Below are 26,593 nucleotides of genomic sequence, written 5' to 3' on the forward strand. Positions count from 1 at the left end.
CCGCCGCAGCCCCGACAACACCGCGCTCCGCCTGCCCTCCTTCCCGCGGCGCAAAGCACGACGGGAGCTGTAGTCCCTCGGCCGCTCCCTCTCGCTGGCAGCCGCCCCGAGGAAACTACATCCCCAGCAAGCACCGCGGCGGCGGCAGCGGGGGCGCGGTGCATCCTGGTGTATGTAGTCGCGGTGCATCCTGGTATATGTAGTCGCGGTGCATCCTGGTATATGTAGTCGCGGTGCCGCCGCTGCAGCGGGTGCTGTGCTCAGGGGAGGTTCCGTTTCTCGGCCGGCGGTGCGGGCCCGGCCCCGCAGCAGGCGGGGAGCGCCGCGATGGCGGTCGGTAAGGACCTGCTGCAGCTGGACCTGTATGAACTGCTCGGGGTCGGCGAGAAGGCGTCGGAGAAGGAGGTCAGAGCAGCGGCCGGGAGCCGCCACAGGGGGTCTCGGGCCGGGGCCTCCGTTCGGTGCCCCCCAGTTGGGAGCCGGGGCTGTGCTCAGCGGGGAAGCCGGTTTTAGTGGCGGCGGCTTTGCTGCTCTCCCTTTACCCTCCCGTTTATCCTGTCTCAGTCCCGTGGAGCGAGGCCTGGCTTCGGAGGATGAAGGGTTCGGTTGGGGAGAGCTGCAGTGCTGGGCTCGGGCTGTGTTTGCCTGCTCGGGTGCACTCGGGACGGAAGCTCCCGTGTTGACCCCGGTGCCGGTAGTTAGAGGCTGCTCTGGGTACTGCCGGTTCCCGTAATCCATGGTGTTGGCCTTGTAGGTTTGGAATTACCCCTTTCCGCTTGCTTCACCGATTAAATTAAAGGGAAACACGGGAAATGCAAGATTCGGGCAACTGAGCTGGGAACTGAGTGCTCGGGCAACTGAGCTGGGAAAGGGACGCCTGAAGGGAAGTAAAACTACTGGTAACGGAACAGCTTGAAAGGAGGTCTTGGAGTTTTCTTCCTTAGGCTTCATTTGTATGTATTTTTATCTTTCTGCAGCAGTAAAGAGCAGTAGCAGCCAGGCTGGGAGCTACAGCCTGGGCCTAACCTGAGGCTGCCTGGAAATGCCATGGGGATGAAGCCCAAAACAAGGGACCAAGCCACATGAGATGCCCAGGCCTGAAGGAGATGGAAGACCTGGGGTGACCTCAGCTTTGCTGCTGAGCTGGTCACTGAGGGGAGGGAAAGGACCTTTAGGGAGTGATGGGTGTAATTTTGAGTGTTAATCTTTGATGGAAAGTGCTTGGATCAGCCTCAAAACCCTTTGTATGCAGAGCTGCATGGCCAAAAGAGAGCAGCAAGGGGAAGCAAGGCTGCCGATGTCATTTCATAGAGCCATAGAGCAGTTTGGGTTGGAAAGGTCCTTAAGATCATCCAGTTCCAACCCCCCTGCCATGGGCAGGGACACCTCACACTAAACCATGGCACCCAAGGCTCTGTCCAACCTGGCCTTGAACACTGCCAGGGATGGAGCATTCACAACCTCCCTGGGCACCCATTCCAGCGCCTCAGCACCCTCACAGGAAAGAACTTCTTCCTTAGATCCAATCTAAACTTCCCCTGTTTCAGTTTGAACCCGTTACCCCTTGTCCTGTCACTGCAGTCCCTAATGAAGAGTCCCTCCCGAGCATCCCTATAGGCCCCCCCTTCAGATACTGGAAGGCTGCAATGAGGTCTCCACGCAGCCTTCTCTTCTCACTGTTCAGAGAAGCCTTATCTGTGCTGGCCTGTGGAATATTTCTGTTATTGGAATAGTTGTGACTGATGCACAGGAGAGTTACCTGGCTCTTAACTGCAGTCCTGCTTATGCAGGAGCGGGGATTAGCCTGGAGGGCTTTAGTGCACATTCCCCTTACAAGAGTTTTGTCCACGGGGTGGTGCTGGGCACCGAGAATTCCACTTGTTTTAGCAGAGGAATGTGCTTTGGCTATGGAAGGGAGCAGCTTTTCTTCCCGACCTTTCTTGCTCACTGCCAAGGGGGACTTAGGTTGATAACAGTGACTAAGCTCAAAGCTGTCAGTGTTTCTTTGAAGCGTAGAAGGCATTAAGCAGTCTTTGGTCAAAAATCCCTCACCTTGCCAAAGTCAATTGTACAGTGAATGGTGCTTGCTGTGGCCCAAAGGTACAGCGGAAAAAAGAGCATGGTATCCCTCTGCCTCTGTGAACCAGATGTGGCTGGGGTGATCCTGAGGTTTCACTGCTGCAGCACAATGCACGCACAAGTGAAACTTCTGGCTTTGAGAAGCTGAGACCCATTCAAGATACAGCTGCCAACGGAGTGTGCTGGGCTCCAGCGCATGTCCTCATGGTACAGTGTGATTAAAAAGGCCAAGTCGCTGCACTGAGGTTGAAAACCCAGCATTTCGGAGGTCTCTCGCTGTCGCAGTAGCCTGCTTTACCCTCCAACATAGGGGGTTTGGGGCTATCGGTACTCTACAAAGGTCTTTATTTCCGGTCAGGGCTGGAGGACATCAAGTCATGCACATGAGTGCTGGTTCAAGCACAGCCTTCTGCTTGCATGGAGAGGTGTGCTTTCAGTGCAGCTAAACCACCAACAAAGGAAACCCTCTGAACAGTCTTTCTTTCTCTCTGTAGTGTTGTTGGTTTTTATGCCCAGGTTGCTTTTCTCAACACAGAGCAATGAGTAACTGTCACCCCTGGCTCTTGCAGGTGAAGAAGGCGTACCGGCAGAAGGCCCTGACGTGCCACCCCGATAAGGACCCGGACAACCCCAGGGCAGGTGAGATGGGGCTGTGCAGACACAAACACCAGCTCGTGTCTGTTTTCACGTGTGCACGCTCCTGGAAGCAGCTCTGCTTTGCTTCAGGTCTGCCTGTGTGTCTAAGTAAGGGAATACCTGGGTACCTGTCATGTAAAGTACACACAGGCAGGACTAAGAGTTCTTCTGTCGCTGCCGGAGAGCTCTGGGTTTGGGGTTGAATGCAGTCATGTTTGCCTGGGGCCCATCAGCGTTAAGGCAGTGCTGTGATTGTATTTGCACCTCCCAAACCTTCCCAGGTGGTACTTGAAGCCCAGACCTTTGGCCATGCTGCCCCAGTGTTCACTGGCTGGTCACTGCTTTAATTCATACCTCTTAGTGAAAACCTCAACAGCAAATTTATAAATCACGTATGATAGTTGGTAAGTCATATCTATGGGCAGTGTGTGTTTTTAGCTGTTAGAGACAAGGCCCTGACTCTGCAGAGCTGAGCATACCTGAACTGTTAGCAGCATCTGGCTTGTGCAGCTTCTCTCAGTTCCTAGCTGCAGGTGGCAGTGAACAGCCGTGGTAAGGATGAAGGATGCTGTTCATCGGGACACCTCAAAATAAGCATGGTTCTGTACTTTGCATTTCCCAGTTTAACGGGCTGCAGTCCAGTAGATTGGAAGCTTACAGCTGGAATACAGGTTAAAATTTCACAAGAGAGAAACAAGCTTCTAGAAGCAGTGAGAGGAAAGCTGTGGGCTTTGAGGTGTGTAGAAGGTTGAGAAGTGATTTGAAGTGTGTGTGGAAGCCTCCAGCTTGTACGTGCAACTCTTCCAGGAAGAGGGTTGTCAACATTACTGTAAAATGCAAAGCTTGAATGCTAGGCTGCAAAGCTGTTGATGTGAAAGGGAGGATTTGATTACAACCCGGGCTTTCAGGCTGGCTGCAGGTTGAGTGATAAGCTGCTGTAGATGGGTTCTGTGGAATTCGTGTTTTCTAGGTTTCTGCTCCAATGAAATAGTCCCAGTTTTGGTTTCTTAATTCACACTGATTTATACAACCAGTGTTGTCTATTGAGGTGATCCTGTATATATCATTACACATGGTTTGGAAAGGTTATTCTTTCTGCTGTTCTGCAGGTCTCTTCCAGAAGGGAATGTCATTCCTGGCTCACCCCCAGGCCGCTAGCATGGTTCTCTGCATCTCACCCTTTTTTCTTCTAATCCCCAGCGGAAATCTTCCAGCAGCTGTCTCAGGCCTTAGCGGTGCTCACAGATGCAGCAGCGAGGGTAAGGATCCTCCCCTGTGCTGGGCACTGGTGGGGCTGCAACTTGAGTCCTGCGTTCAGTTTTGGGCCCCTCACTACAAGAGAGACCTTGAGGTGCTGGAGCAGGGCCAGAGCAGGGCAATGGAGCTGGTGCAGGGCCTGGAGCCCAAGTGTGATGGGGAAGGGCTGAGGGACCTGGAGGGTTCAGGTGGAGAAGAGAAAGCTCAGGGGGGACCTGATGGCTGCCTCCAACTGCCTGACAGGAGGATGGAGCCAGGAGGGGCTGGGCTCTGCTTCCAAGGAACAAGGGATGGGACAAGAGGAACCGGCCTCAAGCTGCACCAGGGCAGGGTTAGATGGAGCTGAGGAACAATTCCTGCCCCAGAGGGTGCTCAGGCATTGGAACAGGCTGCCCAGGGCAGGGCTGCAGGCACCGGCCCTACAAGTGCTCACACCCCGTGGAGACGAGGCCTCGGTGCCATGGGTTAGGGGTGGCCTTGGCAGTGCTGGGGTAGGGGTTGGACTGGATGAGCTTGAAGCTCTTTTCCAACCTGGTTGGTTCTATGACACCCATCCCCCAGTGGTGCTGGGCTTGTGTGGTGCTGCAGGTATGCTGGAGAGGTACTGGGAACTCTGCCTCTCTGTCCTGCTCACCTCCAGTGTGCCCTCATGAATGCAAGTCTCATCTGTTCCTCCCTGTAGTTCTCCATGAGATCATATTGTAGATGTCAGATAAGAACTTAGGCAAATGTTCTTTTTGTGGCTTGATGTGCGGGCAGTAGCTCTGTCCCTTCACTCAGGGGTGAGATACTGTCTTTAATAATGTGTTAGACTGGAGCATATCCCATTTAAAATCTGATGACCACTACATGATGCAGGGCCACATGGCATTCCCATGGCAACAGTGCATCTGCAGTTCCCTTGAAGACAAGGTCTGACAAATAAATACTATCTCGCTGTGATTGCCAAGGCTCAAAGCCTTTCCAGAGGGCACAAAGGGGACTTGTAAACAGCAAAGCTGAATCAGAATCACAGTCTCTGTCCTTCTGCTGCAAGAGCTTTGCTGCCAGATGTAGCTTGGGCTCTCTTGCTGTGAGGAAGTGGTTGAGTGCCCACTGCTTGAGGCCTGAAAGTAATCTGAATGTGTGATGCGGAGGAATAAAACCAGATAAAACCGAGCAGGTGACTATATCCAGATAAACTGAGGAGAGAAGGAATGCTGAAACTTCAGGTTATAAGATTTAAAGACATGAGGTAACTCTCCTCTGTTCAAACACTGGCAAGGTTTGTGATCTCCCTGCCAAGGGGCAATTTAGCTTTTGGCATCCAGGAGCTCTTTGGCTTCTACATTTTGAAAAGGAGAAGGTATTTAGCAAACCCCTCCCATGCAGGAAGGGAAAACACCAGCTTCTGTAGTCTATAAAGCAAGAGCAGTGCTTTCCTCTACGGCTACTCTACAAGTAAGATGTGAGCACTGTGCCAGTCTGTGCTTTGGGTAGTACAGACAGGTTCTGCGTAGGCTGATGAAGAGATTGCTAACTGGTTTAAGCAGGTGCCAGTGAAATAGCTGGATTCCCCCAGCTCTGAGGTCTCTGTAGTGCTCAATGAATGTTGGTGTGCTACTGCTGCTCAAGACTTCTGGTGCTCTTTGATCTCACACATGCATGTGAGTCTGATGCCCATCTTGTATGAATCTTTCATGGAAAACAGACCTTTTTAACTGTAAACCTTTGCTCTAAACCAACCCCGATCTGTTACGAGCGCCCCTAAAGCTGCTTTGCGCATGTTCGGGACCCCAAAGTATTGTTGCCATCTCTGAAGAAGGGGCAGACCTTCTCTCCAGTATGCTTTGCAGTTACTTACAGACTCCCTCACCCCTTCGGGCTCCATTTGGAGACCCGTGGGCCTCTTCTGATGTCCCCAGGGTATTTGTGTGAGCTTCCAGCACTTTCAGGAGCAGTGTCAGCAGGAAGCAGCAGATCTTTCCCTCTGCTTATAGTGTTTCAATGTCTGATGTGACCTTTATTCACTGCTTTCTGTTTCTTCCTCCCCCTTTACACAGTTTCATACCGTTGTGTTGTTCTTTGACAGGCGGCATATGACAAGGTGCGAAAGGCCAAGAAACAGGCTGCAGAGAGGACACAGGCACTTGATGAGAAGAGGAAGAAAGTGAAGCTCGGTAATGACATCAAACCTTCATTTGCTCTTGGCTTGAAGCCTTCCTTAGCTGGTGTCTGCATTTCTGCTGCTGCTGGAATTGGCCACGGGTTCATCTGCTGCTCGTCTGCCATGGCTGTGGCCTCCCTGTGCCCAGTACAATGCTGTAGCCCTCTGAAATCTCCTCCCCCAGCCATAGGTGGGATGGTTCTGCTCTGGGATCAGGCGGTTGGAGGACTGTAATACTGTGATACACTGGCAGAGGAGAGGTAGCAGAGCCGTCAGGGCTCTACCCTGAAACTGGTGTAGGTGTAGCCAAGTTTATTTCTTTGCATCCACCTCTGGTCAATGAAAATTCCCTTTGGATTGTTCTAATTTGGTTGCTTTCTCTGCAGATCTTGAAGCCAGAGAACGAGAAGCTCAGGCCTGTGAGACTGAAGAGGAGGAAATCAGGACAACGAGATCATTAGAACAAGAAGTAATGATAAATTCTGAAGAGTTTTCCCTGCTTCTTTTACAAAGAATAGCTGAAAGTCTTTGGTTTCATAATGAAATCCATGGGATGTGATGCACCAAATCTGTGTAGCAGACCTCCAGCCATTTGGATTAATGGACTCTCCAAAAGGGGCATGGAGAAGAGATCTTATAGCAGTCTGGCATGTGCCAGACTTGGGATGTTATCTTTTTGTCCACCCTCTTTTGCCATAGCAGACAATAAGAACAGCTAATGGGTTATATGCTGGCCGATGGGCGCTAGGAACATGAGTGGTCCGATTATGAGTGCTGGAGCTCTAGCAGGTGAACTAGCAGGAGGGTTGCCACAGGAGGTGGGTGTAAGATAAAAGCTCCCTTTGGCAGCCTTTAGCTGGCAAGAACCAGCCATGGAACTGTGCCCTCGTGCCTGTGCTGTCTCCCCTCTGCTGTAGATAATCCGCCTGCGTGAAGAAGGCTCCCGGCAGCTCAAGGAGCAGCAGAGGCTCATTCAGGAGCAGATCTGGCGTGAGAGAGAGCAGCACTTCCAAGGTGAGAGCAGAGGAGATGGGAGCCCTCAGCCAAAGTATGTGTGTGTGGGAATCCAGCTCTTCTGCAGACAGAGCTTAGGCACTGGTGCAGCCTTATCACTTGGTCACCTTCTGGATAGGATTTGCACCTTCTTCATGGCTAAGTCAAACTGCTATCTCTGGGAAGTTGCTTCCTTACAAGTTTCATGCTGCTCTTCAACACGCTGCTGCTTCTTTCCAGTAAGTACTCTGGAGTATTGAATCCAGGTGGTCTGTGGAGCCCCACAGTTATGCTGGAGTGAGCCTGAAGTCCTGCTCATCTCTCAGTGGAAGCAGTCAGTGTTGCAGACTCAGGAAGTTTGCTAAAACTAATAGTTGTTGTTGGTTTACTGCTCTGGTATTCCCTTGCAAGGTCCCAGTACTCATCACCAAAAAGAGACTCAGTGTGGAGAACAAAGTGTGGTTCAGTCTATGCTTGCTGAGGCTTTACTTTCTGGAAGTTGATTCGCTCCTGTTCCTTGAGTATGCAGTCTCCATCCCAGCCTTGGACAGGGCAGTTAGTTTTCCTCATACAGGAGGGGGTGAGAGTTTTCCAGACTCCTAGAACCTCATCCTTTGGCATACCTAAACCTCACGCCCATCCCCACCGTTCTACAGTGAATTGCCTTTTCTAGTATCCTGTGTCTGTGTAGGCTTAAAATACAGTTCTGGGTTTCAGAAAGTTCTCTTTTCTAAACTAATTACAGTGCTGCTCAGGATTTCAGTGCAATGGGAGGATTTATTTTCTCCTGCTTCCTACTGCTTTCATTCCAGCAGAGGAAGCAGCATAGGATCTGTTCCTTTCTCTCAGGAAAAATATTGATGTAATGAGTCAAAAAATAACCCCAGGGGTCCAGATGTAGGAGTTCTTTTGGGAGTCACCAGGGCACAGTCAGACACCACTGACTGTATGCAATCATTCATAGAATCACAGAAGCAATCAGGTTAGAAAAGAGCTTCAAGCTCACCCAGTCCAGTCCTTACCCCAGCACTGCCGAGGCCACCCCTAACCCATGGCACCGAGGCCTCGTCTCCACGGGGTGTGAGCACTTGCAGGGCCGGTGCCTGCAGCCCTGCCCTGGGCAGCCTGTTCCAATGCCTGAGCACCCTCTGGGGCAGGAATTGTTCCTCAGCTCCATCTAACCCTGCCCTGGTGCAGCTTGAGGCCGGTTCCTCTTGTCCCATCCCTTGTTCCTTGGGAGCAGAGCCCAGCCCCTCCTGGCTCCATCCTCCTGTCAGGCAGTTGGAGGCAGCCATCAGGTCCCCCCTGAGCCTTCACTTCACACTGAACCCCCCAGGTCCCTCAGCATTTCCTCATTCAGACTTTCTTAACTTGATTTCACATCTCAGGAACTGGGGAGGGTGTTAAGCATTTGCTGACTGTAAACCACTTTGAGATCCTTGCAATGAGAGCACACCACTGTAAGGTATTTCTTTGCAGGGCCAGATTATGCTATCTCAGGTTATGCCATCCTGCCTTTTTTGTCTACCCTTTATTTTTCCACACTTCCTCCCACCACCACAGCCCTCTTACTGGGAAAATGTTCCAGAATCAAACAGGTCTCCTGCCTGTATTTTTACTTAGCTTGTTCCAGCCTTGCTTGTGGCAAGTCTGGGCATCATAGAAGGAAAAAATGCTGACTTCCAGGATTCAGTCTGTGCTATGCTTCCTGATGATAGTGTTGCATGAGACTTTTGGGGATTAAATGGTCCAGTGTATGCCCAGGGGTGATTGTTATTGCCATATATGTGTTCTCAGGGTGAATTCTGTGCTAACTGATCTTTAACCAAGAGCCATTCATGTCCTTTCTGTGTGTTTTTTCCTTTCCCCTCTTTTTAGGCAAGCAAGAAAGAAAAGAAGCTGAAGGCAAAATAACCCCTAAACTCAAAGTAAGACATCCTTATAAGGCTGGGGTTTGGTGAAAACTGATAGATAACACAGCTTCAGAAAACAGAAGGGACACTTCAACTCTGCTGAACTGCTGTGTCCCTCTGTACAGTGGAGGTGAAGTTCCTCCACCTAGTGTGCATCATGCATATGAACAGCTCCTGTTATTGCCTTCAAAACATCCTCCCTCCCTCCCCCTCTTCTCTACTGTCTGGTTTAGATTTTTGAGCCTGAAATTGAGTTGTCTCTGCTTTCAGCACAGGGAAACATCTGCTTATTACCCTGATAGAGCCATTAGTATGCTTTCAAGTACAGTATTTTTATTCCAGTGAGCAGTGCTTCTCCCTGTTTCCCAAATAGTTTGTTCCCTGTGGATATTCTGATGTTGAGGTCACTGTTCTGGGGGTGTAACTGTAAATAGCAGATTAGGTTAACATGCAGGTGGCAGGAGCTGTTCACATGGACAAAACTAAGTTGTCATCTTTGTTTCCCAGCTCAAATGGAAATGCAGAAAGGAAGATGAGACGAGAGGGGGATACTCAAAAGATGTTCTGCTCCAGATCCTGCAAAAGGTATAAGAAAGGATGGTGGATTCTAGGAAGTTACATGCGGACTGGAGTGGGTCAGTTTTCTGTCCAGCTTTCTCAGACAATTTTCAGAAGCCATCAGCATGACCCATCAGCTGTGATCTGTTCCCCAGGGAGCACCAATGTCTCACTCCCAGCAGGGACTCCTCCTGAAACTCTTCCCTCTGTGTGGTTCATGCCCTGCATAGCGGTCAACCTGGCTGTGTGGTTATGGTGCACTTTTGCCTTCACTTAAAAGCACTAGACATTTGCTGCTGTGGGAAGTGCAGGGACAGGCATAGACAAGCCTTTGATGTGAGGAATCCCAGCAGGTGATCTTTATTTTCCCTTCATGTAAGTGTCTCCTGTAGCCCTGACTCTGAGCAAAGCAGCCCTCTTGCACTCGGGCTTGCTGGAAGCGAAGTGTGGAGCTCCATTCCTCCACACAACTATTTCCTGGAGGGACAGAAATTATGACAGCTTTGGGAGCATCATGCAAGACAGAAATGGTGACAGCTCAAGCCTCATGTCTGAGAAAACACATGTTTTCTCTTTGCTTCCATTTCAGAAATGAACCTGACATCTCTTGGGTCTGTAATTAACCTGTCTTTCTTTGTCTTAGCAGTATGGTGATGTGCTCAACTTGGTGATCTCCAGCAGGAAGACTGGGAGTGCAGTTGTGGAATTTGCTACGGTTAAGGCTGCTGTAAGTCTGGCAGAGCCCCTGGATGTGTGTGGCTGACAGTGGGCAAGAAGGGGTGCTGCAGGAGGGAAGGCTTGGCAAGCTGAGAGCCTCCAGACGCTGCCTTGTCATTAAGGCACCGAGGAAGAGTAATGAGAGTCTAAAGGTACAGATGCCTGAAGGGAGGGGCAAAGCTGGAGGCACAAACCCAGAGCGGGTTGTGCACATAAACAAGCAGGTTGTGTGTGGAAAAGGCTGAGGGAAGAGACAACACTGCTTCAAAAAGCAGGCACTGAGCTGTTTAACCAGCTCTCACTGAAGGTGAACTACCCATTGTGGGAACGGGCTTAAGGAGTTTTAGAGGCTATATCAGGCATCTGTTTCAAAGAGAGCAAAATGTCTTGACTCACTGTGAGTTATAATAATTCATGTGGCTGTGGAAACAGAAATAATCAGTTACCCTTAATTGTAGTACTTCCATTGACTTAAACTTCACTGTACAAGAGTCTCTATCCCTTGTCACCTTTCTTTCACTCATATATCCTATAATTAAAGCAACCCCACAGGGTTGTCTCTGACCCTGTGACCTGCTTATCAAAAGTACCAGCAGTGATATGTTCTATATTTAATGCAGATACAGACCCTAAAGGGTGTCCCTCGTGTAGGGCAGTTGGGAAATCAGTGTTGTTTGTGCCCTGCTTGCCCTTGATGCCAGGCTGAGATGGAATGTTATGGTTGTTGGTGACCAGGGAGGGAGTGGGGTCTGAAATTCAGGTGGATATCCTCAGTGGCTGTTTTCACTGTCAGGAGATGGCTGTGAAGAATGAAGCTGGCCTGATAAATAATCCTCTCAAGCTTTCCTGGCTGGAAGGCCAGCCCCAGAGCAGTCCCAGCACCATCCTCCCTGACAGCAGTGGTGACCCCAGGACTTCCCAGGTAAGGAGACACAACACAGGCTGCTGTTACCTAAACCTGTTTCTATAGCAACCTGCATTTCACAGTGTGCTTTGCATTGGTAGAGAGATGTTGATTCCCAGCAGAGCTGATAAGAAACTCTTAATGCAAAACCCCCTTCTCTGGTGCCTCTGACCCTTTTGTGCTGAAGCAGTGGTGTTTTAGAGGACCTCTTGCTTGAGTAGCAGCACACTGAGAGCATGAGTATTTGGATGCCTCGATCTTCACACAGTCTCTCTTCAGAGTGATGACCAAGGATGTTCCTTGCTCAGCCAAAGCCTCTAATGCTGTTCTTGTGGGATTTTTACTCATGTCATTTGTGGGAATTCTTTGGCTGATAGTGGTTGAGATGGGTCAACTAGAAGGCTTCTTTAGGGAGGCTTGGTTACTCACTGCATTCCCAAGAGGATGAAATTTCAGTGCTGAAAGGAAACATCTATTCTCAGGGTCTGCAAGATGGAAGAGAAAGCAGTTATATACCCATGTAGAGACCTCATTGCCTGGTTTTGGTCCTCTTTACCCGTCTGGCTACTTTGAGTGCAAGGTGTGTGTTAACTCAGCTGCTGCTTCTTTATTTCACAAGAAATCCCTCTGAAGCTGTTGCTCTTGAGTAGCGAATGTGTTCCAATCACAAAACACACGGAAGGCAATAACATGTAGTGGTTAAAAGATAGAAACCAGGCTGAGAAGGTGCTGCAGCAGCTTGTTGACTCTGTTACCCCTTGCTCTTGGTGGCTTTCTGGAGTGGGAGGTGTGTCTGCTTCTTTTGAAGCAGGTTATGTCACACTTTGCTCTGTAGCACAGAATTGATCTTGTGCTCTCTGCGTCTTCTGATCTAGTTAGCAGTTCTTTGGCTGTGAAGGGACCTGAGATCCTTTGCTGATTGAGTTCCAGTTCAAACTCCATGTGATACTTAACTGCATTCTTCCCTGTGGTGTAAAGATCAGAATGATCTAATTGCACAGAGGACTCTTGCCTCATGCTGTACGGGTGCCCTTACCCTGTGTCTCAATCAGCTTTGTGTGTGTTCACTACCTAAATATTTTAGCATCTTATTAGATTGTTCAGAATGAGAACTGGCTTGTTCATACCTAAGAGAGTTGCTGCTACAAGTGGAACTTGGTGGTGGATTCTTGCCTTCACAGGTTCAAAGGCACTGGTTTTAACTGGGTTGATCTTGGCTTCTTTCCATGACCAAAGCTTGTTAGTGTGGAAGTGCAGCGTCTGCTGCTGTGGAGGATTAGCTTGGTGGAGCACAAGAAGGAGCAGGCTACAGCAGCAAAAGGTGTCCATGGTGCGTGGAACTGGTGACTCAGTTCTGCCCAACACAGCCTTGACAATCCCATACAGCTCTCAAAATGGTGAGGAGCTGTGGCCAGTGACTTGCATCCTTCCCCAGGAATTGCACTGCTGATACTTGCCTGTCTCCGCTGCTGCTTTCTCTAAGCAGCTGCAGATCCTCTGATTACATTGCAGTCTTGCTGTCCACACTAAGATCTCCAAGCTGCTCTGGTTCCTACTCCAGACCCTCCCCAGATCCTGCTGCTGTTTCCACTGGGATGCTTCTGAAGTCTGTAATGTGGTGAGAGCTTGTCTTGGCTGTAGTGCTTCCACAGAATCATAGAATCAACTAGGTTGGAAAAGACCTTTAAAATCAAGTGCAGCCATTACCCCAGGACTTCCAGTTGAGTGATTCTCTGTCCTCAGCTCTTCACTTCTAGATCATGCAAAATGAGCTCTCTCATACCTCTTGCCACTGCCTCAACGTACTCCCTGCCTCATCCTCTCGTACACAGTTTGGCTTCCCAGCCACCGGGGCCACACTCTTGTGTGGAAGCTGCACTAATCTCATTCTGATTTGAGCTGCCCTCGCTTCCTATCCTCTGCTCCCTCTGGGTTGCTCCTATTTTTGTCTGAATCCACCCCCATGTTTATTCCCACTTTGTGCAGCTCCCTCCCTGCTCTGCTTCAGAAACCAGCCGGAGACCTACAGTTCTCATGGCAACACACTCACTACTCATCCATTTCTGAGCTGTGTCTGCTCCCTGCCTGGGGTAGTCAGCCAGGAGCTGAGCACCAAAGCCTTCAGCTACAGGGCAGCCACACACTAACTGGGACCAGGGGACCTCTGGAAGCAGTTTCCAGGTCAAAGCCAGGCTGGCTGTTGAGAAGCCCTGCTGTGGGAAGCCAGTAAGAGACAAGATACTGGCCTCCACGGTCTTGGCTGGCTTGTTTTCTTTTGCAGCAGTGGGTTCACATTGTCCAGCAGTTCCTGGAGAGCTGCTGGAGCCAAAGAGGTGAGTTATGCTTGAATTACAAACACTGTGGATTGGCCACTGTTACTGCAGGCTATTGAGAGCAATGACTGGTTGATTGCTGCAGCAAGTTCAAGGCACGCAGCAGCTCTACAGTGCTGTGAAGAGCATGTTTTGCCACCACACAGCGTGAAACACTTCCCATTCAGTGGGATTGAAGTGCTGAGGAAGGCCTCTGTCTGGCACTCTTGCATCTCTCCTAGCTCCTTTGAGGTTTCAGAGAGTTGGTTTCATGCTATCTGACTTTACAGCGTGATGTAAATCTAGTGTGTAAGAGCCATCTGTGCATTCTCTGCTATGCCTCTGGGCACTTTGCTGTAGCTGGCTTCCAAAGCTTGTGGTTATCTGGGGGCCTGGAGGTTTTAAGAGCCCTGGTATCTAATCTAGCTATGAAAAAGGTCAGAATTGGTGACCCAGTGATTCCATTTTAACAGTTTGCCCCAGCGCTGCCTTAAATGCTTTTAGCTTGGCAGAGCCCTTCCCATCCTGTCCCCTGGGAAGATAAAGTCCGAGCCCAGGAGAGCAGAGCCATGCTGCTTCCCCACCCTCAGAAGAGCCTCGAGTGCCACAGAGGGTACATCTTGGTGGCTACAGATAAGGGGCCTGAGCTCTCGATGCCTGGGCTCTTTCTGGCTTGCTACCAATGAAATGAGGCAACAGGACGCTTCCAGTCACAGATACATTTATTCTTCCATATCTGTACAGCTCATAGTTCAGTGCATGCCTCAAGCAGCAGTAGCTAGAGAAAGTTCTCCTGCTAGTAGGATAAATAAACTGCTGTTGCTGTATTACGAGCCTGTGTGGATGCTTACCTGTTTCCAGGCTGGGAGTGCCGACTGCACTTGAGTTAGGGGGAAAGAAACCCACAAGGAATTAAAAAAGGAAGAACAGCTTTGATTTCATTCACATCCAAATGTGGTAAGAGAAGAAAGACCAGTTTGTGTCTCTGACCCTTGCCGTAGCTACAGCTTCGAGATGCAATGCTACTGTCTCCTTGCAAGCTGGCTGCTTATCCACAGATGATGGTGCCATATCCCTTTCTGTCCGTGCTCTGCAGTGTCACAGCCGTATCCCCAAAACGAGTCTTTTGCCAAACAATGCCATTCTTCCACAAGGAGGAGATGCACAGTCAGGAGCGGGGAGTTCCCAGTGTGGAGAATGGGACCTTGCCCACAAGGTACCAGCAGACAGTGCTGTCATCTGAGCAGGGAGCCTGCGAGCTCTGCTCTGAAGAACTCTGTGGCAAGGACAGGAACAGGGACAGTCTGTGATGGGTAAGGTGAGAACAACAAAACAGGCCACACAACAGGAATGCTGCATGCTTCCTCCTGCTAGGACTGGAGAAACTGGCAGCAGCAGTAAAGAAATGGGGTATGTTAAATGATAAATACCTTCAAATGGCGTAATCTCTTGGGTTCTGTTTCCTGAGGGTCTGCAGAACATCCTCGAGAAGCGATAGCCCCAAATCCACTTTGAAGGACAGGAAGGGGTCAGACAGGTCAGAAAGAGTCGTGCTGTTCTGGGAACCTGACTCTGAGGTCCCATAGTCTGTAGCCTGGTCCTTGTGGGATTGAGTTTGGGTGGCTTTGTGGTATTGAGTAGCATCAGAAAAGGAGATGTCAGAGTGAGAATCTGTGTGGTCGATGATGTTGGGGCAGCTAGAACTGTCCAGGTACAGCCGGGGAGGCTTGGGGGGGGCTTGTGCCTTGGCTAGGTTTTGCTCACTCTGACATGACAGGTAATCAGACTTGTCCTTCAGATCTCTCAAGCATTCCCTCTTCTGGCACTGCCCGTCACTGTCCAGAGTGTGGCTGTTCTGGTTGAGGAGGATGACTTGGTTGCCCAGCTTTTTGTGTCTCCTGAGTGAGAACCGTCTGAAGAACGTTGTGGATTTAATGGACCCTCTCCGCCAAGTATCCATGCTGATGAGGGGAGCAGGAGGAAACTGCTGATTCTTCACAGTCAGGTGCTGGACTCGAGTCGCAGGATCAGCAGCAAGCGGCACAACAGGAACAACCTCTTCCTTCCCTGTTCCTGTAGCTGGAAGGAAAACAGAGAGGCTGGTATTGCAGGAAATGCAAACTTCCCACTATCTCCCTGTGCTGAGGAGCAATTGGCCTGCCTTGGCTATGGAGGAGTCTCCTTCAGTGGAGAAGGAGTCTCCTTCTTCAGTGGAGAAGGAATGGTGATGTCTGAGCTTATTAAATCTGAGCTGCAGGAACAAGTGGTGAAGAATAGCAAAGGCACACAGTCACCATGAGAACAGATTTAATCTAGCATCTAGAACAGAAGGGCACTGGGGTACCATGGTAACCAGGCACCTTCTCCATGCAGGGCACAGTATAAGAATCTCAGTGGGTGGTTGGGAAGGGAGACAGTGACTCAGTCATGCTGAAGGAAACTAAAGAAACAGTCCAAGAGGAATCTGAACCGTGACAAAACACAGGTGTAAAAGGGAAACACCAGGAAAATCGAATGTAAAACAGACTTACACTGTGGTGAAGCAGCGCCTCAGTCCAACAGGCGGAGAGGAGAGACTGCTGAAGCACTCGGAGAGCTGAGGCTGCCACGTTCACCAGCACTGGGATGTTGGAAGAAGCAAGTCCAGGAACAGTTCAGCCAGGTTGGACCCGGAATGCCGAAAATCCCCAGTGCCTCTTTCTCTTCATGTGCCTCCTGTCACTGCTCCCAGGCTGCAGTTCCTTGTGCGTGTGGATTTGTTTTGAGCCAAGCCCTTGCTGAGTCAGCCACGTCAGAAACCGGGTTTTACACTATTGGTAATTGCCAGGATTGCAGGAAGTAGGTGTGTGGAGTGGCAAAGCATCAGCCCACACGCTCCCCAGGAGAACATGAGCTCCCTCCACAGCACCCAGGCTGCTGGAGAGCTGTCACCATGGACTTGGAGCCCATCTTGCATCAGACTCTTCCTTCTCTTGGTGCTGTCCCTCCTGCCACTTCTGCTGCCTTCTTGTCTGAGCAGAGCTCCCAGAGGAGCCTGGAAATCATCTCTTGTCTGTTTTAAATGTAAATCCGGAGTGTGGGGTGGTGATTCAGGTTTGGATGGTGATTCATCTGCATGAGCCTCACTGAGCCCAGCAAGCGACAGTGTTTGTGGTTAGTGGCCAGGAACTTTGAAGCAGCCCAGTTCTGCCACTGAGGGCTGATAGAATCTGCTGCTTGCTCAGACACTCTGAAGACCTGTGCTGAGCAGTCCTGAAGGGTTATTTCATTCATGCAGCTCCTAAGATACCAATTATGGCATATTAGTCTCTTCATTTCCCAGTCTGAGCTTCTCATCTATTGTGGGCTTCTGTTTTCTCTTCCCAGCCAGACACTGCAGCTGGAGGAGCCACTTTGCTGGCACATGACAGCAAATTTGCACTTGCCCCATTTTCATGCAGAATCTTACTTAGCTGTTCTATTGCCTTTTCATCCCTTCTCTTTGCTGTTTAAATGTCCTTAAGACACCAGTAGATCTAGTAAAATGAACATGAGATGTACTACTCTTCATTCACCTTCTCTGAAGATGCTTTTATTTCTACCTGAGCTGTCAGGCAAATGAGCTGCATGTTTCCAAGCATTGCAGAGCTTTGAATACATCCAGAATAGTCAGGCCACCTACTGATGTTCAGCAGCTTCTGAAAGCAGAAAGCCAAACCCTCCACTTTGCTCTGCAGTAGCTGCTGTCATCTGCTGCCTACATTGATTAGGCAGAGTCTGCAATCAACTTGCTTGATGTGACAGTTGCCACCACACATAGAAGAAAAGGCTCCAAGAGCTTTTGAGAACTCGGCCACGCTTGGGTCAGGTTTGGGAACATCCCTGCTGGTTTTCCTCCTGCAGCCACTGCAATGACTGAAACCACAGAAGGGTTTGATGATGGTGTTTTTATGGCATTAGCCTTTGTAACGGGTGAAGTGTACACTGGACTTTGTGCCCCAGTGTTGGACCTGCAGAACAAGCTCGTCATCCAAAATAACCGGCCCCAGCGAGGAAAAGCCATGCTTCCCATCCAACCTCAGAGCAGCTTCCAGTGCCTAAAGAGGCCTACAAGGGTGCTGGAGAGGGACTCTTCATCAGGGACTGGAGTGATAGGACAAGGGGTAATGGGTTCAGACTAGAACAGGGGAAGTTCAGCCTGGAGATAAGGCAGAAGCTCTTCCCTTTGAGGGTGCTGAGGTGCTGGCACAGGGTGCCCTGAGAAGCTGTGGCTGCCCCATCCCTGGCAGTGCTCAAGGCCAGGTTGGACACAGGGGCTTGGAGCAAGCTGCTCCAGTGGAAAGGGTCCCTGCCCATGGGAGGGGTTGGAGCTGGAGGAGCTTTAAGGTCCCTTCAACCCAAACCAGGCTGGGATTGTGTGATTTTAACCTTGTTGTGAGCAGGGGGTACCTGCAGTTACAAGCAGGTAACTGGGGCTCTCAGTCGGCCCCACTCCCTGTCTCAGTGCAGCACTGTTTCCTGTAGGCCAGGCGGTTTTCACACCTTGCCCCATTTCTCTGGGGTCACACTGCTATGAGCCACCCGCCTGCCCCGGACGTTCATGGTGTGAGTGTGGTTCATGGAGGGGGGGCTGGATGTGAGCTGTCCTCAACAGTCTGGGTTTGTTTTCTGCCCCCAGGAATCGGTGGTATCAGAGCGGGACTACGAGAGCCTGGTGATGATGAGGATGCGCCAAGCAGCAGAGAGGCAGCAGATTATTGAGCAGCTCAAGCGGGAAGAGGAGGAGGAGTCTCACACCTAACGTGAGAGAGGATGCGTTCTCCCACCCCATCATCCTGCATTTCCAAAGCTGCTGCTTAATTTAAAGTCAATAAACCTCCTTTTTTTAAAGCTGGTGTAGGAATAGGGCTTGTTGCCAGGCTGAGAGAGCTGGGCTGGGGCAGCCTGGAGAAGGCTCCTGAAGGGGAGGCCTTAGAGCAGCTCCAGTGCCTAAAGGGGCTGCAGGAAACCTGGAGAGGGGCTTGGGACAAGGGCCTGTAGGGACAGGGCAAGGGGAATGGCTTGAACCTGCCCGAGGGGAGACTGAGCTGAGCTCTTAGGCAGAAGCTCTTCCCTGTGAGGGTGCTGAGGCGCTGGCACAGGGTGCCCAGAGAAGCTGTGGCTGCCCCATCCCTGGCAGTGCTCAAGGCCAGGTTGGACACAGGGGCTTGGAGCAAGCTGCTCCAGTGGAAGGGGTCCCTGCCCGTGGCAGGGGTTGGAGCTGGAGGAGCTTTAAGGTCCCTTCCAGCACAAACCAGGCTGGGATTCTATGAACGGAAACTCAGTCACTGCAGCTGAGCCAGAGGTGGGATGGAGATGGCTGTGTGTAAGTGGAGCTCCTTTTCATTCCTGAAAGCTCCTTCAGGAGCATCCAGGAGCCTTTGGCAACAACTGTTTAAAACAACCCACAGGAAGACATTGGTCTTTTCAGAGAAATGGTTTATTGGTGGTACCCCTTCAGCAGGATTGATACAGTCCCAAACCATCCAGCACTGCTGCTAGGGTGACAGACCTGTACCTGAAGTGTTCGTGAGAGCTTTGTGTGCTGCTCTAAGGCTATTTCAGGGATGATGTGTAACCCTTGAGGCTGATGGTGCTCCTGACCACTACCCCACATGGGACAGAAACCACCCTGCTACCCATGAAGGGATGCTCAGGGAGCACTGTGTAGGTTCTGCTGTTTCTGCTTGTGTTTTGGGGATGAGCTGGTTTGCCACCTGGGTTTGGCTGCATCTGTGGCCTTGGAGAAGACGTGCCCTGACCTCAGCTCAGCCCTGAGGAGCAGACAGGTCTGTATTAAGCTCCCTCCAGTGCATGCTAAAGAGGACATGATTAAAGTGTGAAGAGATGATGGTATTTGCCAGGCTGCCATTCAGCTGAATGCAGAGATGGAGCCAGCTCTTCTGTGGGCTGATTGCACTGGGCTGGGCTCACCTCCCCCTGGCCTTGCCTAATGGCAGGGGTAGCGAGGTCCCCTTGGGTTTCGTTTTGCCTCTCCCTGCTCCTCCCGAGTGCCTGGAGTCTGGGACAGAAAGGAATGAAGGGGACCGTTTGCTGCCAGTCCTGTGCGAGGTGAGCCCCAGCAGGACGTGGTCCAGGTGCAGCGCCAGAGCCTTCCCCGCTAGTCCTTGTGGAGGCACCAGACCAGGGTCTGCCCCACGCCGGTCATGCTCACCACACGGTAGCCGCGGCTCTCCAGCTTGTTGAGGACGACGCGCGGCGCATCGGTCACGTAGTACTCCCAGCTGCAGCAGGGGAGGGGAGAAACCACATCAGGGGAGGGAAGAGGGGAGACTTCCCTTGGGGAAGAGGCTCTGCCTCCATACCAAACCCACGGCCAACTGTAGGACTGAGCTGCCCATCATCTGCATGATGCGGTGTTGTGGTTAACCTGATAGAGAAGGTCAGCCTCCTCCAAGGCTGCCACCCGAGGGGAAAGCATGTCCCAAGTGGAAGGGTCATGTTAAATTGAGAAGTATTTTGGAGACCAAAGCCTTGTGCTGCTCCATTAACTGGGTTGGAACTGCACCAGAGAGGGTTCATGAGTGTTCACAGCCAGGAATTCATGGGAAAAAGAGCATAAACCTGGCAAAGTGGGAAAGAATGGCTCAGGTGTTCTAAGGAATGGAGCCCCAGTGTTCTGCCTGCGTCAGAGCATGTTGGTGAGCTGGGTGGGTTTGAGAGCATGGGCCTGGAGTTTGAGGGCTGGGGAGGAATGCTGCCTTCAGCCAAGCCCGTGAAAAGCAGGAATCCTCAGCCCTTGGCTGAGCTGCTCAGCCCCTGCAGTCCGGAGCAAGGAGGAACTGGCACTCGGGATCCTTGTCCAGGTGTTGGTCCTGCAGGATTGTGCTGGCTCCAGGGGTTTGGAGCAGGAGCTGCCTTTCCCTCTGCCTGATCCCGAGGCTGCTGCTCCGCAGGTTTGAGGGCACTGGGACTGCAGCATCCAGCAGCTGGGACTGCAGAACAGCAGAGCATGGGCACAAACCAGGCTGTGGTGGGCAAGAAGCAGCAGAGCTGAAACAGCCAGTGTGACCTTCAGTGCTGGACCCGGCAGCCTTCCTGCCCCTCCAAGCATCTCTGGATGCAGGATTCGAGCAGATGGGGTAAGGTTCAGGATAATTCAGCTCTTCACTGACTCACTGTGCCAGATAAGCTGATAATGATGGGCTGCAGCATCATTGGTGAGCTTGTTTGGGCACCTTAAAGCCCTCTACCGATTTTCTTACCAATAACAACACAAAAAGACCCAAAAGCATTCCCAAAGTGGCTCCTGCTGAGATTACAAAACGTTAATGATGTGCTGAGTCCTTTTAAAGCATGAAATAGCACCAAGATGTGAGAGGTTTCTTTTTTAGCCTCTCAGGACAGACTGTACTTTGCTGTAATTACAGATGTGGTGGAGAGATAATAAGTATTATTACAAATGCCTTTGAAGTCAGTGCTTTCTCCAGCAGCCTTGCCACATACCCTTCGGATTCACATGGTAAAGATTATCCCCATTATGCAGAGGCAGGTACGGGGTCAGGTTGTTTGGTACCTGTAGGAGCTACAGAAGGGGGTGACTGAGCTAAAAGCAGAAGGAAGCGGAGCTGCTCAGGGCTTTAAGCACAGCTCTGCAATGAGGGACACAAGGACTGCACGTGGTGAGTATCGTGTGTGGTGCTGTCCCCATCTGAATGGGGATGGAGCAGCTGGGAGCATCTGCAGAGCCCTTCATCCCAGTGGAACGCCAGCAGGGAAGGGAGGAGCCACCCCAGCTTGGAGAGGACTCAGCCCCTGCACATCCCTAGGATCATAGAATCAGCCAGGTTGGGAAAGACCTCCAAGGTGTTCACGTCCATCCATCCTTGAGCATGTTGCCCACCTGCCCTCCAGATGTGCCAGAATCAGAGACTGGATGAGTGTGCACAGGGTGGGATTGATGGGCAGGAGCATCCTCCATGCTACACCAAAGCACCAGTACGTGCTTCAGACCTCAACTGCCAGGTGCAGGTAATGAATAAGGAGGTGCTGCCTTTCATCTAAGATCAAACAGCACCAATAACGTTTCTAATCACAGCAGGCTGTGAGTGGGAAATTCAGTCTAAGTTAGGATGGTTGACTCTGTGTGTGTATGAAAGACGAATACATGTTGGGGTGGGTCAGCCTGGAGAATGCTCTGGGGAGACCTCAGAGCAGCTCCAGTGCCTAAAGGGGCTGTAGGAAACCTGGAGAGGGGCTTGGGACAAGGGCCTGTAGGGACAGGCCAAGGGGAATGGCTTGAACCTGCCCGAGGGGAGACTGAGCTGAGCTCTTAGGCAGAAGCTCTTCCCTGTGAGGGTGCTGAGGCGCTGGCACAGGGTGCCCAGAGAAGCTGTGGCTGCCCCATCCCTGGCAGTGCTCAAGGCCAGGTTGGACACAGGGGCTTGGAGCAAGCTGCTCCAGTGGAAGGGGTCCCTGCCCTGGCAGGGGTTGGAGCTGGAGGAGCTTTAAGGTCCCTTCCACCCAAACCAGGCTGGGATCCTGGGGTTCTATGAGATGCTGGGGATGGTGCCTGGATCCATCCCCTTCTCTGCAGCAGCCGGGGCTCAGGTACTTGATCCCTGGCCCTGGGCAGGCTGGGGCAGAGCCCGGATGCCCTCAGGGTGACCGAGTGCCACTTGCTGGGGCAGAGCTGCACAACCGGATCTCGCCCATTAGAGGGAAGCTCTCCCTTGTTAGAGGCAATTATGAGCTTCATCCCCGCACTGCAGGGCCCCAGCGGGGCCGCGCTGCTCCGGGCTTTTCCTTCCGGCTCCCTCCAAGGTGAGGTTGGAAGCTCTGGGGCTCAGGATGCTGCAGCAGGGCGAGCTCCGCAGTGTCCCGTAGCCGGGTTCGCAGTGAGCGCAGCCCCGCAGGCAGGGGATGGGGAACCCGCTGGGATGAGACCCAGGAGCAGGAGGTGGGACCCGCAGCAGGGAGGCGGCCGGGGCACGTCCGGTGCCTCTCGGGGTGGCAGCAGCCGCATTCCAGGCGCGTTGCTTCCTCCACCCCTCCATTGCCCAAGCACTCGATGGCAGACGCGCAGTGGGGGTGCTGCAGGTGCCCTGAACAGCACAACCTGTGCGGGCAGGCAGCGGGGCGGGAGGGAGCTCGGGATGCTCCAGGCCACCGGGAGGGAGGGAATCATAGAATCATAGAACCATAGAACAGTTCGGGTTGGAAAGGAGCTTAAGATCATCCAGTTCCAACCCCCCTGCCATGGGCAGGGACACCTCACACTAAACCATGGCACCCAAGGCTCTGTCCAACCTGGCCTTGAACACTGCCAGGGATGGAGCATTCACAACCTCCCTGGGCAACCCATTCCAGTGCCTCAGCACCCTCACAGGAAAGAATTTCCTCCTTAGATCCACTCTAAACTTCCCCTGTTTCAGTTTGAACCCATTACCCCTTGTCCTGTCACTGCAGTCCCTAATGAAGAGTCCCTCCCCAGCATCCCTATAGGCCCCCTTCAGATACTGGAAGGCTGCTACGAGGTTATGTGTCTTGGCCTTTCTTTTCCATCCCAGCCCCAGGGATTCTTGCCCTCTCCCAGGAGCCAGCCCCACTTCTTCCCCCTTGGAGCCTCTTTTCCTCCCCCAGGTCTCCCTTCTCCCATTGGCAACCTCCCAGCCCTGGGCAGGCAGCAGCACGAAGCCGCCGCCGCTCCCAATCTCCGGCCACACACAGGGTTGGGAATAGGAGCGTGGGGATGGCTCTGGCCAGGAACCCATCCCGAGCCCTTCCATGGGGAGCAGATGAGCCCGGGGCTGCCTTTGGAGGGGAACTTTGCCTTTGGCTGTTATTTATTATCTGCTGTTCCTCTGAAGCCCCTGCCCTGCTCAGGCTTTCAGTGTTGCAGGACCCGAGGATCCCTCCTCGCCTGGGTGGGTTTTCCCAGCTCCAGGAACACTGAGAGCGAGAGCCTTGTTCCTTGGGAGCAGAGTCCAGCCCCTCCTGGCTCCATCCTCCTGTCAGGCAGTTGGAGGCAGCCATCAGGTCCCCCCTGAGCCTTCTCCACAGTGAACCCCCCAGGTCCCTCAGCCCTTCCCCATCACACTTGGGCTCCAGGCCCTGCACCAGCTCCACTGGGACTACATAAACCAAAGGGTCGGTGCTGAGGGGATCTGATGGGGACTGGCTCCAACCCTGGGGCTTGGCAGCCTGAGGAGAAGCGTCAGGAGCCATCGAGGGGCAGGCTCAGATGCTTTGTAATGGGGAGAAACCTGAAACAGCCCTGGGGAGCGGGATGGGTTGGGGTAGGATGGGATGCAGGTCAGGGTGGCTGGTGGCTGGCACCGATAAGGCCACGGCCAGAGCAAGGCTGGGGTGGGCACTGCTGGCTTCTGAGTGCCTGGGGCTGGGAATGAGCCCGCGGATGTCTGTGTTTCAGGGATCAGATGAAGTCACCCAGGAAGATCCAGATGCTCCCTGCAGCTGCTTGACTGCATCCCAGGGTGTGAGGGGGAGGGAGGCCCTGGAACGGGGTCGGAGCAGGAGAAAAGAGAGAAGTAAATGAAATACCAGGGTTTCCTTGGGCGAGTGTTAATGGGCAGGGGCAGGGACACGTCTGGGCCCCACCAGCATCAAATCAGTTTGGGATGCAGTGTGCCCCGGGGGGATGTTCTCAGGGATAACAAGGAGCAGGGAGTGTGGACCATGGCAGACGGGGACTTACAAGTGGTTCCCCAGCATGTTCCTCTTGGTGGCCCCCAGGAAGCTCATCAGGTCGGGATCCGAATGCTCATCGCCCACCATGGTGGGACCGACCTCCTGCAGGAGAGCAGCAGAGCTGGTGAGGGACGTGCGGGTGAGGGAGCTCCCCACTGCTCCCCAGCACAGCGCCGGTGGGAGCCTTACTGGGATGGGGATTGCTGGGGCCACCTTCCTACCCCAGGAGAGGGCCCTGGATGGCTTTGATCCCAGAGGGACACCACGGGGGAAAGTCCATGGGACAGCAGCAAGGGACAAAATCAGCAAACCCGCCCGTGTGACAGCCCCGGTTAGGGACTGCCACAGAACCCAGCCTGGGTTGGGTTGGGGGGGAGCTTAAAGCTCCTCCGGCCCCAACCCCTGCCAGGGCAGGGACCCCTTCCACTGGAGCAGCTGGAAAAGGCACTGGAGCAGAGGAAGAGGCTGTGAAGCCCTGGCAGAGGTGCCATGCAGTGCTGCCGGGACAAGGCACCCCAGTCCATCCCCTGCCAGGCCCTGGGTGCTTTTTGCAGCCACGGCTCCAATCCAAGGCCCTGGTGGGGGTATTTGCTGTGCCCGGCTGAAGTGCAGCTTCCAAACCCCCAGTGGGGATCATGCTGAGCTCTGCTGGCCCAGCCACCCTCCTGCACACTCTTCCCTAAGGTTCTATGGCCCTCAACCAAGTGGAGCTTCCTCTGTCTCTGTAGTCACTTCATGGACTTGTATGATGCCAACGGATGCTTCAGTGCTGCAGCATCCCCCTCGCACCCAAGTCTCCGCTCTTTGAGGTGTGTAACAGGACATCTTCCCTCTCTCCCCACCCCAGCCCTCTCCCAGCTCCCACTATCCAGTCCGTTTGCTTTGCCCATCGTTACCCCCTTCCTCCCACAAAACCACATCCCCCGCCTTCAGCTTTCAGCCACAGAGCTCCCCTTTGTGTTGGGATCACGGGAAGCCCCCGGGCGAGGGGCTGCTATCGGCAGGACCTCCCGGCGGCACTCACCAGGCAGGAGCGTTTCCTTGATGTCTTTATAGGGACCACAGAACCAGGCAGGACCTTTACACGGGACCGAGGGGCTGCGCCCTCAGCCCAGGGCTCGCACCGGAGCCCCGCGGCCGCTCCTGGGACCCTGCACCGAGTTTCCGAGGTGCGTTCTCGCTGTGCATCGGGCGCGCCCATCGGCCCGCACCCTTCACGGGCACAGGGACGGGTGGAGGGGGGGGGGGGGGGGTGGTTGGGGCACCCTGGTCCTGCGGGCTCCGGGGTCGGGTCATCTCCCCCCGGCACCCCGGGGCTGCGGTCCCCGCCGCTCTCGGGGGCTGAGCGCGGCCGCCCCGTCCCGTCCCGCCCCGTCCCGCACTCACCAAGCGGATCTGCGTGCTGATGAGGACGTACGGCATCCTCCCGCTGCTCCCGCTGCTCCCGCTGCTCCCGGGGCCGCCCCCAGCGTCCCGCCCCGCAGAGCCACCGCCCCCGGGCATGGTTACAGCGGGGTCCGGGCTCGGCGGAGCCTCCCCCCGAGGGCTCAAGGGACTTGGGGAGCTCTTTATGGAACCGTCGGGGGTGGATCCCCGGGGGTGCGGGCTCTGGGAGGGGAGAGCGGCCGGGAGGGGATGGGCAGGGGGTGATGGAGACGGAGACGGGACAAGAGGTGATGGACAGGAAGGTGATGGGTCACAAGATAACGGATGGGAGACAAATGACAGGGAGATGATGGACAGGAAGGTGATGGGTCACAAGATGATGGGAAGGAGAGAGTGTACAGGGAGACAAAGGACCAGAAGGCAGTGAACAGGGAAATAATGGAAATGGAGGACTGGGAAATGAATGACAGGGAGATAAAGGACTGGGAAACGATGGAGAGGGACATGAGGGGTGGGAGGTGATGGACCAGGGGCCAGGCAGGAGCCCTGCACCCTGCAGAACATCCCAGATCCCACCCCAGGGTCCTTTCCAAACACCCCCCTGAAGCAGAGGCTTGGCATAACCAGCATATTGGGGAGGAAGTCCTTTTCTCCAGGGGCTGTTGAGGGAGTAATCCACCCCTCAGCACCCACTCGTGCAGCTTGAAAAGTGTCTATAAATCAAAGCATATTGCCATCAATAGCAAATCCTAGTCCTGGAGCCTCCAAACCCGAGCAGGAGCCTCGGCAGGCAGCTCACCAGAAGCTATGAACAAGCTGGAATCAGGGCTAATTCTGCTGTTAATGGTCAGAAGTAAATGACCGCAGGAGAAGGATGTTCCCGGGTGGATCAGGCTCTTCCCATGGGACCAGGGCCAGGCCCTCTGTGCTCCCCAGTTACTGATTAACTCCAGCAGGGAGCAAATGGACATGTTGGCTCCTGGGCTAAAGGAGACGCTCACCA

General features: G+C 53.0%; 3 protein-coding genes across 6 annotated transcripts; 1 reads left to right on the plus strand and 2 right to left on the minus strand.

Moving 5' to 3' along the window:
- Window positions 1–312: 312 nt before the first annotated feature.
- On the plus strand, window positions 313–18,384 carry DNAJC17 (DnaJ heat shock protein family (Hsp40) member C17). Its single transcript, XM_061370983.1, has 11 exons — window positions 313–405; window positions 2,649–2,718; window positions 3,916–3,974; window positions 6,044–6,131; window positions 6,505–6,587; window positions 7,036–7,132; window positions 8,990–9,039; window positions 9,532–9,609; window positions 10,229–10,309; window positions 11,093–11,221; window positions 18,173–18,384. The coding sequence occupies exons 1-11, from the start codon at window positions 328–330 to the stop codon at window positions 18,293–18,295; spliced, it is 936 nt and encodes a 311-aa protein (XP_061226967.1). The 5' UTR covers window positions 313–327; the 3' UTR covers window positions 18,296–18,384.
- Window positions 14,220–16,893, minus strand: CUNH15orf62 (chromosome unknown C15orf62 homolog). Of its 4 annotated transcripts, none has more exons than XM_061370989.1 (3): window positions 16,047–16,893; window positions 14,946–15,594; window positions 14,220–14,819 (listed from the first exon to the last, which is right to left on the minus strand). In XM_061370989.1, the coding sequence occupies exon 2, from the start codon at window positions 15,473–15,475 to the stop codon at window positions 14,948–14,950; it is 528 nt and encodes a 175-aa protein (XP_061226973.1). In that variant the 5' UTR covers window positions 15,476–15,594; window positions 16,047–16,893; the 3' UTR covers window positions 14,220–14,819; window positions 14,946–14,947. The 4 variants fall into 4 exon arrangements, with proteins under 4 accessions (XP_061226973.1, XP_061226972.1, XP_061226969.1 ...); XM_061370988.1 differs by having other exon boundaries at window positions 14,220–14,791; window positions 16,047–16,892; XM_061370985.1 differs by having other exon boundaries at window positions 14,220–15,594; window positions 16,047–16,892.
- A 571-nt stretch (window positions 18,385–18,955) lies between the features above and the next one.
- On the minus strand, window positions 18,956–25,721 carry GCHFR (GTP cyclohydrolase I feedback regulator). Its single transcript, XM_061370963.1, has 3 exons — window positions 25,591–25,721; window positions 24,212–24,306; window positions 18,956–19,778 (listed from the first exon to the last, which is right to left on the minus strand). The coding sequence occupies exons 1-3, from the start codon at window positions 25,705–25,707 to the stop codon at window positions 19,655–19,657; spliced, it is 336 nt and encodes a 111-aa protein (XP_061226947.1). The 5' UTR covers window positions 25,708–25,721; the 3' UTR covers window positions 18,956–19,654.
- Window positions 25,722–26,593: the final 872 nt, after the last annotated feature.

The sequence above is a fragment of the Neopsephotus bourkii genome, unplaced genomic scaffold, assembly GCF_033783945.1.
Source record: "Neopsephotus bourkii isolate Nb327-2 ecotype Australia unplaced genomic scaffold, CSIRO-AGI_Nbou_v1 NB_1557, whole genome shotgun sequence".
In the NCBI taxonomy this organism is placed as follows: domain Eukaryota; kingdom Metazoa; phylum Chordata; class Aves; order Psittaciformes; family Psittacidae; genus Neopsephotus; species Neopsephotus bourkii.